Source organism: Petaurus breviceps, unplaced genomic scaffold, assembly GCF_028583685.1.
Source record: "Petaurus breviceps papuanus isolate PSGF00001 unplaced genomic scaffold, PetGlider_PUasm1.0 91041, whole genome shotgun sequence".
NCBI lineage: Eukaryota > Metazoa > Chordata > Mammalia > Diprotodontia > Petauridae > Petaurus > Petaurus breviceps.
The window spans coordinates 17,601,769-17,619,482 of NW_027187400.1; the positions used below are offsets into that span (position 1 = coordinate 17,601,769).

The 17,714-nt window shown below is 43.8% G+C and overlaps 1 protein-coding gene across 2 annotated transcripts; it reads left to right on the forward strand.

Moving 5' to 3' along the window:
• The first annotated feature begins 1,019 nt into the window (after positions 1–1,019).
• Positions 1,020–16,876, forward strand: SPATA21 (spermatogenesis associated 21). Of its 2 annotated transcripts, none has more exons than XM_069078394.1 (7): positions 1,020–1,517; positions 2,526–2,701; positions 3,879–4,027; positions 11,607–11,744; positions 13,139–13,210; positions 13,600–13,717; positions 15,676–16,876. In XM_069078394.1, exons 1-7 carry the CDS (start codon positions 1,173–1,175, stop codon positions 16,046–16,048), a joined length of 1,371 nt encoding a protein of 456 aa, XP_068934495.1. In that variant the 5' UTR covers positions 1,020–1,172; the 3' UTR covers positions 16,049–16,876. The 2 variants fall into 2 exon arrangements, with proteins under 2 accessions (XP_068934495.1, XP_068934496.1); XM_069078395.1 differs by lacking the exon at positions 15,676–16,876 and adding an exon at positions 13,938–15,665 and having other exon boundaries at positions 1,022–1,517.
• The last annotated feature ends 838 nt before the right edge of the window (positions 16,877–17,714 follow it).

Here is a 17,714-nt window from a genome sequence, read left to right on the forward strand (position 1 = left end):
GGGCTGGTCCCAGTGGGGAGGAACAGGTGAGTTGGTGACAGGTGGATGGCAGGATGATCTAGGTGGATGTCTGAATGGTGGGAGATTTAGTAGCAGTATTGTCTGGTGTCCAGGACCAGACAATGGTTATATTGGGCTAAGTGGGCTAAATTGCACCCACTCAGTCTCCAATCAACTGGGCAGGATCTATAAAGATGTATAAATTAACTTCCTCAGGGACTGAAACCTGTATACAAGAAGACCAGAAGTGGAGGTTCAGCTGTCAAGTCTGGTACAGATAGTACTGGTCCCAGTGGGGAGGAGAAGGTGAATGATGCCAGATACATTGTGGAAAGGTCTGTGTGGGTAGTGGGAGGCCAGCGGTTAAGCAGAAGCATGGTCTTCTGTCCAGTGCCACCCAGCAGTCATATTGGGCTAAGTGGGCTAGTTTGTACACACTCAATATCCAATCAACTGAGTGGGCCTTAGGGTGGGACCTCCAAAGATGTGTGGATTAACTTCCCCAGGGACTGGGGCCTGGACACAAGAAGAACAGAGATGGAAGTCCAGTTCTCAAATCTGGTGTGGAAAGTGCTGGTCCCAGTGGGGAGGAGCAGGTGAGTGGTGGCAGGTAGATGGTGAGATGGTCTAGGTGGATGTCTGGATGGTAGGAGGTTTGGTGGAAGGATGGGCTAGTGTCTAGGGCTAGTTATAATTGGCTTTGTAAGCCAGTTTGCACAGACCCAGTCACCATTAATCAGTTGGACTCTAGGCTGGGCCCTCCAACAATGAGTGTCTTAACTTCCTCAGGACCTAGGGCCTATATTTTGGAAGACCAAATGTGAAATTCCAGGTCTCAGGTGTGATGTGGAGAGTGCGGCTCCCAGTGGGGAGGAGCCAGTCAGTGACAGCAGAGAGATGGTAAGAAGCCCTGAGTGAGTAGTTGAATAGCTTAATAGGATATTAGGTGGTTTCACCATGGGAAGATCAAGATTGGGCACATCCCTGACCTTTCACAAGCTGTCAGGGGCCCCAGAAGGATAGCAGCGAGAGTGGGGAATGAGTGGGTCTCAGGTAAGTAAAACTGGTCTTCTTGTTGATAGAAGGAACCAGAGGACCAGGCCTTTCCAGATCAACAGATTGAAGACAAAGGTGAATTGACAGAGAAGGAGGAACTGGCAGGCCCAGACAACATGAGGCAACCAGGAACACAAAGCTCTCAGGAAGTCCAAGGTCCTCAGATCATCTGGACATCCCCCCAGAAAGCAGAGGAGGATTCTGAGCATTTTGAGGACAACACCCCAGACCAAAGCTTGCAGCTGAGGTCAGAGGATGAGGAGAGATCTCCTCTGCTGCCCACACCGCTGCCCATGGAGAGACCCTCATCGGGCAGCAACTATGCCCAGCGCAGCTCAACACGCACACAGCCTGAGGCCCATTTGGTACAAAGCCCAGCAGTGCCCCCTGTTCATCACCCAGGTAAAATAGTCCCATCAGAGAAGGAGGACAGGGAGGAAGAGACTGATGAAGACTGGAAGGTAAAGAGGGGCCCCTGGGGTTGGAAGCTCGGGGGTGGGATCTGAGGACTTGGCTAGGAAAGAACAGGGGGATGAGAGCTGGGAGGGGGGGGGCAGGCCTTTTTATATTCATACATCTTGGGCTCACTTACACCCAAAGAACCGTCAGGGTGACCTCATTCAGCTACAGGCTTAATGAAGTTAAACCCCAGAGGAGGCAGAACCAATTTCCAGGTTTTTTAAAAGAGCTGTATTTCCCTCTGAAGCCAGACTAGTGGTAGGGAAAAGTCTGGATGTGGAGCCAGGAGACACTGGTATCTGATATTTACCGTGTGGCCTAGTATAGGTCTTTTGGGCCCCTGGGCCCTTCTGGTTCCAACATTCTATATACTAAAGTTTCTTTAAGCCATAACATTCTCTGTTCTGAGGTGCTTTTTAGTCCTGAACATTGTGTTCCAAAGTCCTTTCTAGCTTCAATCTATGTTTTAAGGACCCACCTAGCTTTGACACTTTATGATCTAAGAATCCTCTCAACTCTGATAATTTATGTTCTAAGGACTGTCCTGGTTCTGCCATAGTTCTGTGTTCTAAGGGCCCTCCCAGCTCTGACATTCTGTGTTCTAAGAGCCTGTCCAGCTTTGACATACTCATCCAGGAATTCCCTAAACTGATGAAATCATGAGTCTAGTTCCTTTCCAGGGTCCACAGAGGGGAAGTGTGATTTACCCAATGTCGCAAGACTAATGAAGAGAGCCAGAATTTCAGCCAAGGTCTTCTGACTCAGGATCTACTTGTCCTACTGGACACACCAGTTTAATCTTTAGTCTGGGAAGCATAGAAGAGTAATGTCAGGGAGAATGGGGATAGGTGAGGAGGGGAAAGGGAAAGAGTAGAGCCTGGTTTTAGGGGGAGCAAGAGGTTAAGAAGCTCAAGGAAGAAGGAAATTGGTACAACTGTCAAGAAATGCTCTTCTGACCTCTGGAGATTAGTGAGTCTTTGGAGAAAAGAGAGTGAAATGCCTTCTTGTAGGAAGAAGAATCCTATGTAACGTGGAAGCTGCGGGCCTGGGGCACCACATCCTGGAGGTCAGCTGTGTCCAACTCTGCCCAGGCCTCACCCTCGGCACTGGTCCCAAGCAGCCCAGAAAAGAACTGGAAGAAGACAGAGCTGCATTGGAACCCGGACAGGCCAAACAGCAAGACTCGGTAGGAAGCCCTAGTTTGGGGCATCTTATGCCTGCTCCACTTCTTGCCCCTCTAGCCTTGGCTGTGCCAGGCCCATAGAACTGCCCTCAGCCCCTACCCCACCTGAAGGACTGCTTAAGGTATGATTGTAGGAGCTGGAGTTCTTCCTCAGTCAGCCCAGGTCCAGAGACAGTCAAGTCTTGGAGATCTGGAGAATCCCGAGCATAATGGGCGTGAGCCTTACTCTCTCTGTGTCTCTAGCTCTCTGTTCCTTTCTTTCCCTTGCTTTCTCCCCTCTCTCTTATATGGATCCCTTTATCTCCTCTTTCCCTAAGCAATATATATTTTCTGTTTCTTTTCTCTTCTTCTTCTTCACCATGTACTATATTTCCTCTCTTTTTCCTTACCCCGTCTCTCTTCCCTTTCTTTGTCTTTCCTTCTCTCTTCTTTTTTCTGGTCTCCGTTTCTTATTTCCTAAGGTTTGTGTTTCAGTCTTTGTCTCTCTTTATCTATCTCTTTTTTCTTCTATCTTTGTTCCCTTTCTCTATCTTTCTTTTCCATCTCTCTTCTTTTGTCTCTTCCTCCTTATATCTGTTTCCATCTCACTTTCTGTCTCAAATTTTCTTTTTCTTCCTCTCCTCTTTCTCTCCTTCCTTTTTTCCATTTTTCTCCTCTCTCCTTTGTCTCTCCATCTCTTCCTTCTTTGTGTTTCTCTCTCTCCTCCCCCTCCTCTTTTTTCCTTTCTCTTCTTCTCTCTCCTTTTCTATCCTCCAATATTTCCCCACTTCTCTTGTCTCTTCTATTTCCTCTCTTCTATTTTTCTCTTTCTCTTATTTTAAAAAAAAACTCCCTCCCCTTCTTTTTCTCTGACTTTCTCTCTTTCCTCTCCTCTATCTCTGCCCCTCTATATCTCTCTCTTCTACCTCTGTCTTTTCATCTTTCCTATCATTCTTCTTCTAGGTCTCTCTTTTCTTTTTTTTCTTTGTCCCCTTCTCCATCTCTCCCATTCTCTTTCTGATCACTCTGGAGCCTGGATCGTGAGTTCTTGGTACCTTCATTGCCCCAAGGGACCTGAGCCTGATTAGGTGGGCAAAGGTTTCTGTCTGGAGAGGAACCTGGACTTTTCTGTCTTCCTTTTTTCCTTTCTATCTGACCTCCTTGCCCATAACTTCAGTCCTTTCCCTTTCCCTCCCCATAGACCTATGACTGCCTCATCAATAAGAAAGCTGGAGACTGCAGCCCGACCCCTCAGCTCCCACATCTACAGAAAGGAGAGTGACTCAACCCCTACTGCTTCCAGTTCCAAGGAGTGGAAGGAAGATGTTATCACTCAGAAGCAAGAGGAAGGTGAGGGATTCAGGAGGCAGCTGGGGTTTGGCTGGGGGTGAGGAGAAAGCAGGGTGGTGGAGTAGAAAGAAGATTCCATTCAGAGCCAAACTTGGCCCTGAGCTCTGGCTTTGCTTCTTGTAACCTGTTGCCCATGTCACCCAGGAAAAGCTGCTTCTGGAATCAATTATAGTCATTATTATAAAACTCTCAGTCACTAATGTTTGTCCTCCAGGACAGCCAGAGAGCCCTCTAGAAATTTCAGAATCTGCCTTATTTCTAGTTCTCTAGTAGTATTCTTTACCCTGTAATTATCAAAATAGCAAGGTAAGGGTGCAGCTAGGTGGTGCAGTGAATACAGCACCAGCCCTGGAGTCAAAAGGACCTGAGTCCCCTCAGGCACTTACTAGCAGTGTGACCCTGGGTGAGTCACTTAATCCAATTGCCTCCAAAAAACCCCAGCAAGATAAGGAACAGATAATAGATTTATTGAGAGGAATGAAAAGGACAGGAAAGGAGACTTGTCCTGAGTCTGAGTAACAAGGGAATAGTTTTATTTCTTCCCTAGCCCCAAAGGTCTATCCCAGTCACCATCAGCTCACAGAATCACAGTTAAAAAGATTTCAGCTACATGAGTGGGATCATAGATCTTGAACGTGTCTCCCCATCACCTGCTTCCTGAAGATCCGCTCCTCCCTCGATTTGAGGTCTGCTGCTGCCTCTGTCACTGCTCCTGGTCATCACTGACGTTGCCTTTTGGCCACTGCCACTTTTCAGCAAGCTTGCCCTGGAGCTCCTGGAATCCCTTGACCCTCAGCCAGCAGAGCTGCCTCATCCCCTGCTTCTTGATCTTATTCCACATTACCACCATCCAAAAGTTCCTTCTTCCATTTTCCTCATGGCTCTTCTCCCTCCAAGCAACCCCTGCTCTCTGAGCCGTGTAACATATGCATCTTGGCCCCACAGCATGATGAGAGTATTGCGTGTTTCCTTCATCTTCCAGCCCAGAAAACAAATGGGCAGCCTCTGCAAATCACAGTAGATGTTTATGCACAGTCTGTAGATACCCCTTATGTGCCATCCATATACACATAGTAGAGGTACATGCAAAGGATACAAGATGTAGCAAGATTGCATAACAGAATTACATGAAGAGTGTGCCTAGCCTTCTGGGGACTGTCCTTCCCTAATTTGACCCTGTACCTGCATACGTTGCTGAGTTTCCAACTGACATCCTGCCCTATATATCTTAGGATATTACAGATCCCTTGGCTACTGGCCAAGTAATCTGGAGACTTCTGTGGTCAACTAATGACTTGTCTTCACTATTAATCTTTTCATAATCTGTATGTGACCTTGTATCAGGCCCCTTGGCCTGAGAGCCCCAATTCTGGATCCATGAACAGTCTAGGCCCAGTCAAATCAAGTCAACAAGTATTCCTTAAGCTTCTATTATATGTCAGGTGCCGTGCTAAGTGTTGGGAAAACAAAGAAAGGTAAAAGACAGTCCCTATTCTCGTGTTCTGGCACTATTCTCAGGGAGCTCCCATTCTAATGGGGGAGGTAACATGCAAACCACTATGATATAAATAGGGTGAATTAGAAATAACAGAGGGAAGCCTCTAGAGTTAAGAGGGATTGGAAAGACTTCTTGCTGAAGGTAGGATTTTATTTTATTTTGGAGGGGGAAAGACAGGGAAATTGGGGTTAAGTAACTTGTCCAAGGTCACACAGCTAATAAGTGTTAAATGTCTGAGGCCGGATTTGAACTTAGGTCCTACTGACTCCAGGGCCAGTGCTCTATTCGCTGTGCCACCTAGCCACCTCAAAGGTAGAATTTTAGCTAGGCTAATAAGGGCTGTCTCTTGCCCCACCATGATCAGTCTCTGTAAGTGGTGCTTAATAAAGGAGTAGCAGGCAGAAAAGACATGGTCTCTGAAAGCAAGTTCTTGCCCCTTGGCAAAAATTCCCCCTTAGTCTAGGGAAGACTTGGTGTCACTGCCCAGTGCCCCCCAAAACCCAAAGTATTCCTTCTATTTCCATTCAGATTTTGCCATTTGGGGGTTCATCTGGGATTATCTGTCCATCTGTAGCTGATGGACAGGCTCCTCTTGGCAGGTCTAATTACTTGATTCCCCTATGTTCTCCTTGTCAAGGATTCTGAAAAACTCTCTTACAAGAGACAAAAGGTTATGATATATCACATTTGGGAGGCTACTTCCAATCCTCTGGAGCTATTCTGTAACCTAGCAAACTGTTTAGTCTTTCTACTACTTGCCATGTGATGGGTCTACTGGTCTACTAGCTTGTGTTTTCCTGGGACAGCAAGGTTTGGTAATAGGATTTTTATGGCTTAGTTGGAGTTCTTGAACATATATCGAAGCATTGCACTATTGCTTTTTCTTTCTGAACTCTTGAGAACCGCCATAGCTAAAGTATAGCTTTCCTGCTGTTGATCTCCCAGTCAAATGACATATTGTTGGTTTCTCTGTCTCCTCATTTTCCTAGGCTGCAAAGTACAAATCAATAGAAAGCCATGATTCTTGCCCCCCCAACCACAGGATCATCAGTTTCAAGTTGGAAGGGCTCTTAGAAGCCACCTTCATTTTAAAGGTGAAGGAACAGTATGGGGAAAGTTACATGACTTGCCTAGGTTCATGCAGCTGGTAAAGGTCTGAGGTGGATTTGAACCTATATCTTCTTAACTCCAAAGTCAGTATCTTATCCAGTCTATCAAAACAACAGGTATTAAGAAAGCCCCTGGCACTTCTTCTGCTGACATTTAATGTGCATACTGGTCTAAATCTTTTGCCTAAATCTAAATCTCATTGTCCCTGGAATGTTCAGCAGGGCTAAATTGTCTCCAGATTTCCTATGACAGTTCAAGTGATATTTAAAGTATTATATTCATTTCTGGGTGCCAAGTTTTAGGAAGAACACTAATAATCTAGACTTTGTACAATGAAGAGCAACTAGGATAGTGAAGGGTTTAGAGTCCATGCTATATAAGGATGAGTTAAAGGAACTAGCAATATTTAGCCTCAGAAAGAAATGACTCAGTGAGAACATGCTAGCCGTCTTGAAGTACTTAAAAGGCTGTCATAGAGAAAAAGGATTAGATTTGTTCTATTTGGTCCCAGAATAAATCAGTGGGAAGTTGCAGAAGGTCAAATTTATGCTCAATACCAGGAAAAACTTCCCAATTGTTTTAACTTTTATGCCCCAAAGTGGAGTGGCTGCTTTAAGAGGGAGTGAGCTCCCCATCAGTGGTGGTGTCCAAGCCAAGGTTGGATGATGGTTTGTTAGGTATCTTTTCACTCTGAATAGGATGTGATGACTGCTAAGGTCTCTTCTAGCTCACAGCTTCTAGGATGGGATGAGCTACAATTCACTACCCCTCCCCCACATGCCTGGGGTGCACTCTCCCACAACAGGAAATAGTTGGGATCCTAATGCTACTCCCCCCCCCCATAGCTGTTGCTTGCTTCTTTCTTTTCTTTTTTTTTTTTTTTTAAGCAATCCGGGTTAAGTAACTTGCTCAAGGTTACACGGCCAGTTATTTCTGGGTGTGGTGCTGAGTATCTAAGCCCGTATTTGATCCTCAGGTCATCCTGACACTGGAGCCGGTACTCTTACTTGCTGAGCCACCTGGCCGCCCCTTGTTGCTTGCTTCTTAAGCCCTATATTTTCATAGAGTGGACTGAGGAGCAGGGTTTCTTATGGAGTGAGTGACTTTTCCATTGAGGTAACTGGCTCTGCTCCTTTCTCAAGGGATGAAGAACAATTCTCTCCTAAGAGCTGGACTCCTCTTCCATTGAAAGCTCATTTCTTGACTTCCAGAGCTGGAACTCAGGGTTGTCTCCTTCCTCAACTAACTCCCTAGAGACTATGTATGACCTGCTTTTAAAGGCCACACCAGGGGTATGCTGATCCGTGGGCCATCCCATGATTCCATCATATTCAATGAAATAGCTCCTTCACCCTCTAAAAGGACTAACAAAGCATTAACACTTGTTTACATTTTACTTGAGAGTTTAATCCCTTATCTTCCCCTCAAATGCCCCTTGCATGCATTCTATAATTTTGTCAACATTCCATTGCCCATGTTAATCAATTAATTAACATTTATTGAGCACCTACTATGTGCCAGGCACTGTGCTAAGTACTGGGGACACAAAAAAAAAAGAGGCAAAAAACCAACAACCCAAAATCCAGTCCCTGCCCTCAAGGAGCTTATAATCTAATGGAGGAAGACAACGTGCAAACAAATATTTGCAGAACATGTACAGGATAAATAGGAAATAATTAACAGAGGGAAGGCACTGGAATTAAGAGGTGTTGAAGAAGACTTCCTATAAAGGCTGGGATTTTATTTGGGTCTTAAAGGAAGCCAGGGAGGTTAGTGTGGGAATACTGTGACTTGTTCCTTAAGGTTCTGTATTTTCATCAGATGAGCTGGAAAATATTCAGTTGATCAGAGCTTCCTGATCAACTTTGCTTCTCCCTAAACCCTGTCCTGCCCCTCCTCCCCCCCCAAAAAAAACCACATAGGATTTCACCTGACTCTCCTGATTTTGGAGTTAGAGTTCCTGGGTTTCAATCTCTGCCCAGGTTTGACCTTTGTAACTATGGGCAAGTCATTTTCTCTCTCTAGGCTTACCCTTTGTCTATAAAATGAGACAATTAGACCAGATGATCTCTAAGATTCCCTCCAGCTCTGAATCTCTGATCCCATAGGACAAAGTGTCTTAGGACACTTTGATTCTCTGGGTCTCTGTTTTTCCATTTGTAAAACAGGGAAAAGAAAACTTGCAATACCTTCCTTAAACGATTGTTATGAGGAATATGCTTTTAAAAGTGTTATAGAAATGTTATTATGATTCCAGTCCTAAATTGTATGAACTCATAATCCTTTCTATACCACACTTACTCTCCTTACTTTCCACTTCCACTTTATTACCCCTTCCTCATAGCCACACATTGACAAAAGGAAAAAAAAGAGATCTACATAATGAAAGACATCAAGGATATCTTCTTGCAGATCTTTGCTTACATCTTCTCTCATGAGCTTATCTATAAGACACATGTTATCTATCACATCTTATATCATAATATACTATATCATAAATGTGTACCACCCAGATTCCCCCTTATGTGGGCCTCATCCCCCACAAAATATCTTGTATTTGAGGCACTTTGTAGGTCAGTATCTGCTCAAAAGCATAGCTCATGAGCCCCCACTGATGTGTTTTCATTTACTAGCCCAACCAGAGTACATATTAATTCAAAGTGAAAGATGTGTAATTTAATAATGTAGTAAAATAAGTGTAAAGAAAAAATTGCCCCCACATCATCATACACATAGAGGAACAATTCCTTTGATTACTTGACCATCAGTGAAGGGGAGGGAATACATATGGTCAGGGGACAGCGGGGAAGAGCATATATGTAAGGATTATGTTTGACCTGGGAACATACATGATGGGAAACACAAAGAGCAGAAGGAATTCACCCTTCTAATACTATGGAACTGCCAACAACCCTCTAGTGATGTAGTTGGTACCTCCACTGTCTGCTGGGCATCTTTTTTGAACTGTTGTTATTCTCTGATGCCATCTGCTGGTTTTTAGCTGTAAAGCATCTTTTTCCCCTTAGAAGGAGGGCATCTATTGACTTTTTAATGTTTAGCCCCAGTTTACAACTTAGTTCTTTTGTGGTGCAGATGCCAGACAGCTAGCTGTAGGGAAGTAATGATGCTTTTTAAGCAAATCTTTTAAAATCTTTTTTCTCCTGCTTTTCAGGCTGTTTTCAGTCTAAACTTTTATTTGACTTGAGTGAGAAAATTCCTTTTGACTCCCGTAATGCCAATTGCGGTCCATGCAAATTGTAGGAGCTTAAAGAAAACAAAGGGATTATTAACATTTGTCTTACTTTCCTTTAGTAACCAGTTCTCTTAACTATCTATATATGATACCTGAATTTGATTCTTCTGGACTGTAAGCTTCACCAGGACAGAGACTATAGGTTTTATTTAAACTTTTTCTTTCTTAGTAATATATATAGTACTGTACGTAGTGCTGTTGAATTGAGTTGAAGAGTGTTCCTCCTGAAGGGGTGGATGAGTGGGTGGAGAGGGAGAGAAAGAATGGGGGAGACACCATTCTTCTCTCTTTTTGGGGGGTGGGGTCACTCATTCAATCAGCATTTATTTACTTATTATTAATCTGTCTCTCCCACTAAGCACCCATTTGCACAAACTTAAAAACAAAACAAACCAACAACAAAAACAAAACTCTAAAAAAGAAGGTCATTGGGGGTGGCTAGGTGCCACAGTAAATAAAGCACTGACCCTGGAGTCAGGAGGACCTGACTTCAAATCCAGCCTCAGATACTTAATAGCTGTGTGACCTTGGACAAGTCACTCAACCCAATTGCCCTGCCTTCTCCCTCCAAAAAGCAAAATAAATAAATAAAGTTTTTAATCCACAACTGCATACTCCAGGAAAACAAATTCCAATATTGGCCATGCCTGAAAATGTACAACTCCCTCTGTAGCTGACATTCATCAAGTCTCTGAGTCAGCTGGTGGTGTAATGGAATGAGATAATATCTGTAAAAAGCATCTAGCACATAGTAGGCACTCTAGAAATGCTTCTTCCTTTCCCTTTCCCTCTCTGTCAAGAGGAAAGTGGTGTGTTTCATCTTAGTTTCAAAAGAAATGAAAAAAAAAAAGAAAAAAGAAACGAGTCCAGAAGATTCATGGTTCATCGTTGCATTGATCAGTTTTAAAGTCTTTCAAAGTTGTTTTTCTCTACACTGTTGTAATTGTATATGTTGTCCTAGTTTTTCTTACTTTGACAGGTCTTCTTAGTGTCCTCTGAAACTTTTCATTTTATCATTTCTTATGGCACAATAATATTCCGTTACATTCAAATATCAATTTTTTTTTAGACATTCCCCTATAGGAGGACATCCCCTTAGTTTCCAATTTCAGGCTATCTTAAAAAGGTTTGTTATAAGGATTTTTGTGCCTATAGGCTCTTTTCCTCTTTCTTTGACTTTTTTTGGGGTATAGGTCTATATACTATATATAATATGTGTACATATATATATATATATATATATATATATATATATAGAGAGAGAGAGAGAGAGAGAGAGAGAGAGAGAGAGAGAGAGAGAGAGAGAGAGAGAAAGGAAAGAGTGGGGGAGTTGAAAACTGGGTCAAAGGGTAGGCAGAGTTTAGTAACTTTCTGGGCATAGTTTCAAAATATTTTCCTGAATGACTAGACCAACAGTACACAAGTGTATCTGTTTTCCTGAAGCCTCTCCGACATTTCTCTTTTTCCCCTTCTGTCATCTTTGCCAGTCTGACTGATGGGTGTGATAGAATTTTGAAGTTGCTTTCATTTGCATATCTATAATTATTAGTGGTTTGGGGCATTTTTTTCATTTTGCTGCTGATAGTTTGAATTACTCTTTGTCCTTTGAAATCTCTCTGTTCATATCCTTTTGACCTTTGTTCATATCCACTGGGAGAATGGCTCTCATTATTTCTTTAGTCAGCTCCCTCCTTCAACTTATCCCATCTTCCCCATAGCTTTTAGAGAATATTTCAAGTTTTTCTGTGGTCCTGAAGAAATTGACATCCACAGCCTGAAGACCACCCTATCAATAGTGGGGATATCCAGGACCCAGTCTGAGATGACTGATGCCCTGATAAGTGCTGATGTGAATGGTAAGCAAACACTAAAGAGACCCCATCACCCTTTCCCAAGGATCCCAGCTTCCTCTCCATTCCCCTGACAACTCTCCCAAACCTCTGTGTGTTCTTAGAATTGACACTGTACTGAAAAGGGCCCTTTGCTGGAAGTCACAACACCTGAGTTTTAGATATGGCCCTGGCACTAACTCACTTAGGATAAATTAGTTTGGGACCTTAGCCAATTCATCTCACCACTCCTGGCCCCAGTTTTCTTACTTGTCAAATGGGGATTATAATGCCTGCCCAGCCCAGCTTAGGCATTAACCAACTATTCTAAGTGAGTATCATAGAATCACAGAATGTGGAGCTGGAAGGAATATGTTGTCATCCAACCCCTTAACTGTAGGAAAAAGGAAACTGAGACCCTAAGACAATACCTCATGGGCTGGTCTACAGCTTAGCTGGTAGGAGACCACTGTCTTGTGGATACCTGAGCAAAGTAACCAGGAGGCATCTTCACTCATCAGGACCCAATTTTTAAAATGCCTTGAAGCACCAAATTACATTAAGTGATACAGGGCTTTTTTTTTTTTTTAATCCAAAGAAAACAGAGATAGTATGATGAAAATTTTGATGGGAAAAAATTTGAGTCCCAGCCCTACGGAGTGGAAGGGAAACAAAGAAAGGGGAAATATTGGGGGTAGGAAATGGAGGATAGGGTGGGGTTTCTGCCCTCAGGAGCTCTCCTTTTGAGAGGAAAGACCAAGTCCCTGCTCAGTGTACAAAAAAGTGTTGGATTTAGAGTCAAGGGAGTGGAGTTCAAATCCTAGTCCTTTCACTTACTTATGAGGTCACTCAAGTGACCTTGAGGGAGCAGCTTACATCTGTGGGCCCCATTTAGACTGTATATGGGGATCTCAGTACAGTCTCTAAAACGACAGAGTTGGTCCACGATGAACTCTAGGCTTAAAATCCATGATCCTATGTTTCCTGAGTGAGTTCCTATTCTGATGGTTGACACATAATCCCTTCATTCAATCTCGCTCCCAGTCTGATGGGGACACACACAGAGTCCCCATCCTGAAGAATTTTCCAATATGATAGGGAGGCATAGCCCTTAACCTCAGGAAGTTCTAGTTAGGTGGGGAAGATAAGAAGCACAAATTCAGTTAGGTCTCATTCAACAAGCATTTATTAAATGACTACTGATTACAAAAAACAGTTAAACAGTAGAGAAGGTAAAAAAAAAAAAAGTTTAGTTAAGACATGACCTTTGCCTTTATGGGGCCAGGAGAGGGAATGGATAGGACTCAACCATACTTTGCCAATAGCCCATTTCTAAGACAGTCAAGTGACCCGGTCGGAGGAGCACCCTGGGGTGGGACCTGGGAAAGAATGTTTTTGTGAGCCTTTGGATGTTTCTGCAGGTGATGGACATGTGGATTTCAAGGACTTCTTGTCTGTCCTGACAGATACTCATTGGTTCTATAGATCTGTGGGTAAGAAAGGGCCCCTGGGGGTGAGGTAAGGGTTGGGAATAAGCTGAGTGAGCAGAAGGTGAGGGTACTGTACAGAAGGTCCAAGGCCTCCAGGGTTGGTGACCTGACAGGGCCCTCCTCCTATCCCACCAGCCTTGTCACCAACATAGGATTCATTCATACATTCATCCATGCAACTAACATTTATTAAGCTCCTACTATGTACAGAGCACTACGCTAGCCTTACTAAGAGTGAAAGTTTAGATAAAACAGAGTCCCTGACCTCAGAGAATTTGTAGTTATTTGTGGTAATACCACACAACTGTAGTTAAGGATAATACACAATTACATGATAAAACCTAAGAAAATTATAGCTAACAAATTGATGATGCCTTCCACTCTTCCCCCAGAACAGAACAACAGCCCTTTTTCAAATATGCGAAATCCCCATACTCTCCTCTTTGAAATCCTGTCCCAGTTGGTAGAGATGTTAGCTTTGTCTGAAGCCTCCATGGAAGAGATCACCAAGTGAGCCTTGGGGCTGGGAGAAGAGGGAAGGGGAGGGAGGGAGGGATTTGGGTGATGAAAGAAAGAGCCCTGTCCTATGAGAGAGAAGACCTGGCCTCAGGTCCTGGCTCTCTCATTACCTCCTGAACCCTGGAAAATCTGCTAACCATTAAGGAGTCAGGGGTGGCGGGATTTTTTCCTGTAAAATGGGATTAATAATTCTTGCCCTTCCTCCTTACAGGATGGTGGTAAGGATTCAGAGAAAATAATAGAAGTAAAAGGGTTTTGTAAAGCATTATATAAATAGGAAGCATGATGCAATTATAAGATATCATTATTAATAACACATTATTATGTTACTCAGGAAAACCTGAGTTCAAATCCATTTCTTGACATTGACCTGCCCCGTGACCTTAGCCCAGTCATTCTGCTTCTCTGTGTGCTTCAAAGATCTGGCCAGGATTTATCTACTAAGGCAGATGAATTTTATATCTCTCTCTCTGTCCCTCCAGAGATAGCTCTTTTACCTCTTTCTGTCACTATATTTATCTATCTCTCCATCTCTCTCTCTCTCTCTCCTTTGCTTTCTCTGTGTCTCTATCTCTACTTATCCATAGCTAGCTCTTTCTGTCTCTATATATCTATCTCTATCCTTATCTGGCTCTCTCTATATGAAATCTACCTCCTTGTTATTTCTTTATCTATTTCCCTATCTCTTTATAGCTGTTTCTATTTCTGATTCTTTACATCTAGTTATGTATTTATATAGCTATCTCTCTCTGTACACCTGTTTCTAACTCTTTTTCTTTTGCTATATTTCTCTATCTCTGTTTCTATATCTATCTAGATCTTTATATATCCATCTCTACATCTCTCTATATCTATTTCTATATCTACCTAAGTCTTTTCTATCTCTAGATCTGTCTTTCTGTATATAGCTATATCTTTAAATATCAGTCCCTATTTCTTATACCTCCATCTCTAATCCTCTGAATCTATCTTTCTCTCTCTGTCTCTATATATCTATCTCCCTAGCTTTCTCTCTCTCTCTCTACATATACATATGTGTATATATATACATATATATGCATGTCTATATAAGTATGCACACATATCTAAGAATAACAGGAATGGCAGCTCTCTGTTTGCTTTGTCAAAATGCCTCTCGGTATAAAATGTGGAATGTAGGTGGCATAGTACAGTGGATAGATGCCTGGCTTCAGAGACAGTGAGACTTGGGTTCGAATCCTGTCTATGAGCCTGAGCCCATGACCCAAGCCCCGAGTGGCCCCAGGTAACCTACACATCTAAGACAATAAGTTCCAATGAACTTGGACAATGTCCCTCCTATCGGGGAGGGAGTTCTTGTGCCAGGAGTTCCCTCTATCAATGAAACTTGGAATGAGCAGTGGAATGGAGGCAGCCAGGTGGTGGTGTGACTAGAGCACTGCATTGGCATCAGAAAGATCTGAATTCAAATCTTGTCTGGGATACTTACTAGCTTTGTGACTCTGGCTAAGTCATTTCACAAACTCTGTCTGCCTCAGTTCCTTCACTTGTAAAATGAGGAGGTTAGATTTGGTCTCTAAGGTCACTTCCATCTCTAAACTGATATGGATCTAAATGCATCCTCTTCTAAGAATCTTAAATCTCTAGCCCAAGACTTAGACAGCTCTATTTATCACTAGCCATGGGATGCTGAGCAAGCCTCAGAGACAGTTTCTTCTTCTGGAGAATGGGTAAAACAATATTTGCATCACTTTCCCTATAGGACTGTTGTGAGGAAAGTGTTTTCTCTATAAACCTCAAAGTTCTGTAGAAATGACAATAGGCCCGGGCTCACTGATTCCTAGACCTAAAGGCACCAGGCCATTCCCTTCCCAGACAGTGGGCCCCCACGGATGCTCAGAATTCACGTCATGGAAATTTACCAGTTGCTTTGGTGCCCAGGGCTAAGTGAGGGGTCTCTGATTCCCCAGTTATTATCAAAAGAAGATGAAATATATGTCGAAGTATAAGGAACATTCTGCTAATGCTGCCCGACAACCTCATTCCCACAAGAGAGCCTTCTCCCGAACCTCGGACATTGGTGCACAAGAGCAAAAGGTCTTGAACATCATGGATCGGATCAAGCGGCAAAACCACTGTGAGCCCCCCTTGCCCTATGTCTTCCTTTCTCACCAGGGTGAGATGCCAGACTCTGGCAGAGGGAGGCACTCCCTCTGCTCCTTGGGCCAGGGACCCAGGCTGTTCCATTCTCCCCCTAAGTGGAGTGGAATACTCCACCTGTTTGTGGGGTGGGGCTCCAGGGGGAAGCCTTCACCAGGGAATCCTTCCTGTCCTCTGGAATAGGAGTCAGGAAGTATGGAGTCTATTTTGGGTTCTGCCACCAACTAGCTATGTGACTTTAGGAGAATCATTCCTTTCTATAACTGGCCCCACCCCTCCACCCCATACTCAATAGGCTTCAGTTTCCTCATCTGTAAAATGAGAGATTTATATCAGATGATCAATGAAATACCTCCCACTTCTGACATTTTGGATTCTAAGGTCCCCCCCAGTCTTGACATTCTCTGTTCTAAGGGCCCTCCTAGCTCTGACATCCTGTGTTCTAAGGACCATCCCAGCTCTGACATTCCATGTTCTAAGGGTTCTTCCAACTCTGATATTCTGTGTTCTAAGGGCCCCCCCGGCTCTGACATCCTGTGTTCTAAGGGCCCTCCCAGCTCTGACATCCTGTGTTCTAAGGACCATCCCAGATCTGACATCCTGTGTTCTAAGGGCCCCCCCAGCTCTGACATCCTGTGTTCTAAGGACCATCCCAGCTCTGACATTCCATGTTCTAAGGGTTCTTCCAACTCTGATATTCTGTGTTCTAAGGGCCCTCTCAGCTTTGACATTCTCTGTGCTAAGATCTCCTTCCAGAACTAATATTTATTTTACAATCTAAGGCCCGTTTTTGTTCTTTCTATGCTCTAAGTTTGCTTCCATTTTAAGTAAATCCAATCTGGTAAATGTTAAATGCTCACTAGGTGTGGAATACTATGGTAGGTGCTGGGCATACAAAGATAATGATATTGTTCCTATTCTCAAGGAGCTTATGTTATACTTGGTGGGGGGAGGTCTAACAACATGTACACAGATAACTAAACAGGAAGAAAATTGAGAGCAGTGTAGGGAATGACAAAGTGGGAGGGGAGGAGGGAGACTGAGCAGGAGAGAGGAAGAGGGGAGGGGGCAGGGAGGGGAAGACACCGAGACAGAGAGGGGGGGGTTGGAGGCAGAGTCAGGGGAACAGAGGGAACACTAACCACCTGCTATTGGTCTGGAGCATCCTAGAGGAAGTGGTGACTGAACAGAGGCTGAAGGAAGCTGTGTGAGGCAGTGGGGAGAAGGCTGTGCACCCAGGCACCAGGAAAGGTTTGGACACAGGCACAGACCAGACTGGCGTGTTGTCATCCAATTGGGCTGGAATCTAGTGTTGAGAGGCATGTTCTAAGAAATAAGAATGGAAAGGCCCATTGGAGTCAGAAGAGGAGGAGTGTGACACGCCAGGCTGAGTTCTTTGTATTAGGCAAGTACCGAAGGTTTCTGAGGAGGAGACTTAGGCATGTTATACATGGCTGGACGAGTGCCTTAGGGAGATTCTACGTGCAGTACCATGGAGAGTAGACTGAAGAGGGGGAAAGACAGAAGAGGAGGGAGACCGACTAGGAAGGCCATGCAGCAGCCTGAGCAAGAGATGATGAAGGGGGTGAAGGTATGAAAGTATAAAGGTATGAAAAACAGTCCCTGGCATGCAGAAGGTGCTTAGTGAATATTTTTTGACTGGTTGGTGACTGCAAATGCAAGAGATTTTGTAGATGGCAATAGATTTCATGTGGGGAGCACAGGAAAAGGTGAAGTCCAGAATGACTCCAAAGTCACCCCTCTGAATGACTGAGAAGATGGTGGTGCCCTCAGCAGAAACTGGGAAGTTGGGAGAGGGAGTTTAATGGAAATGATATTGAGTTCTATT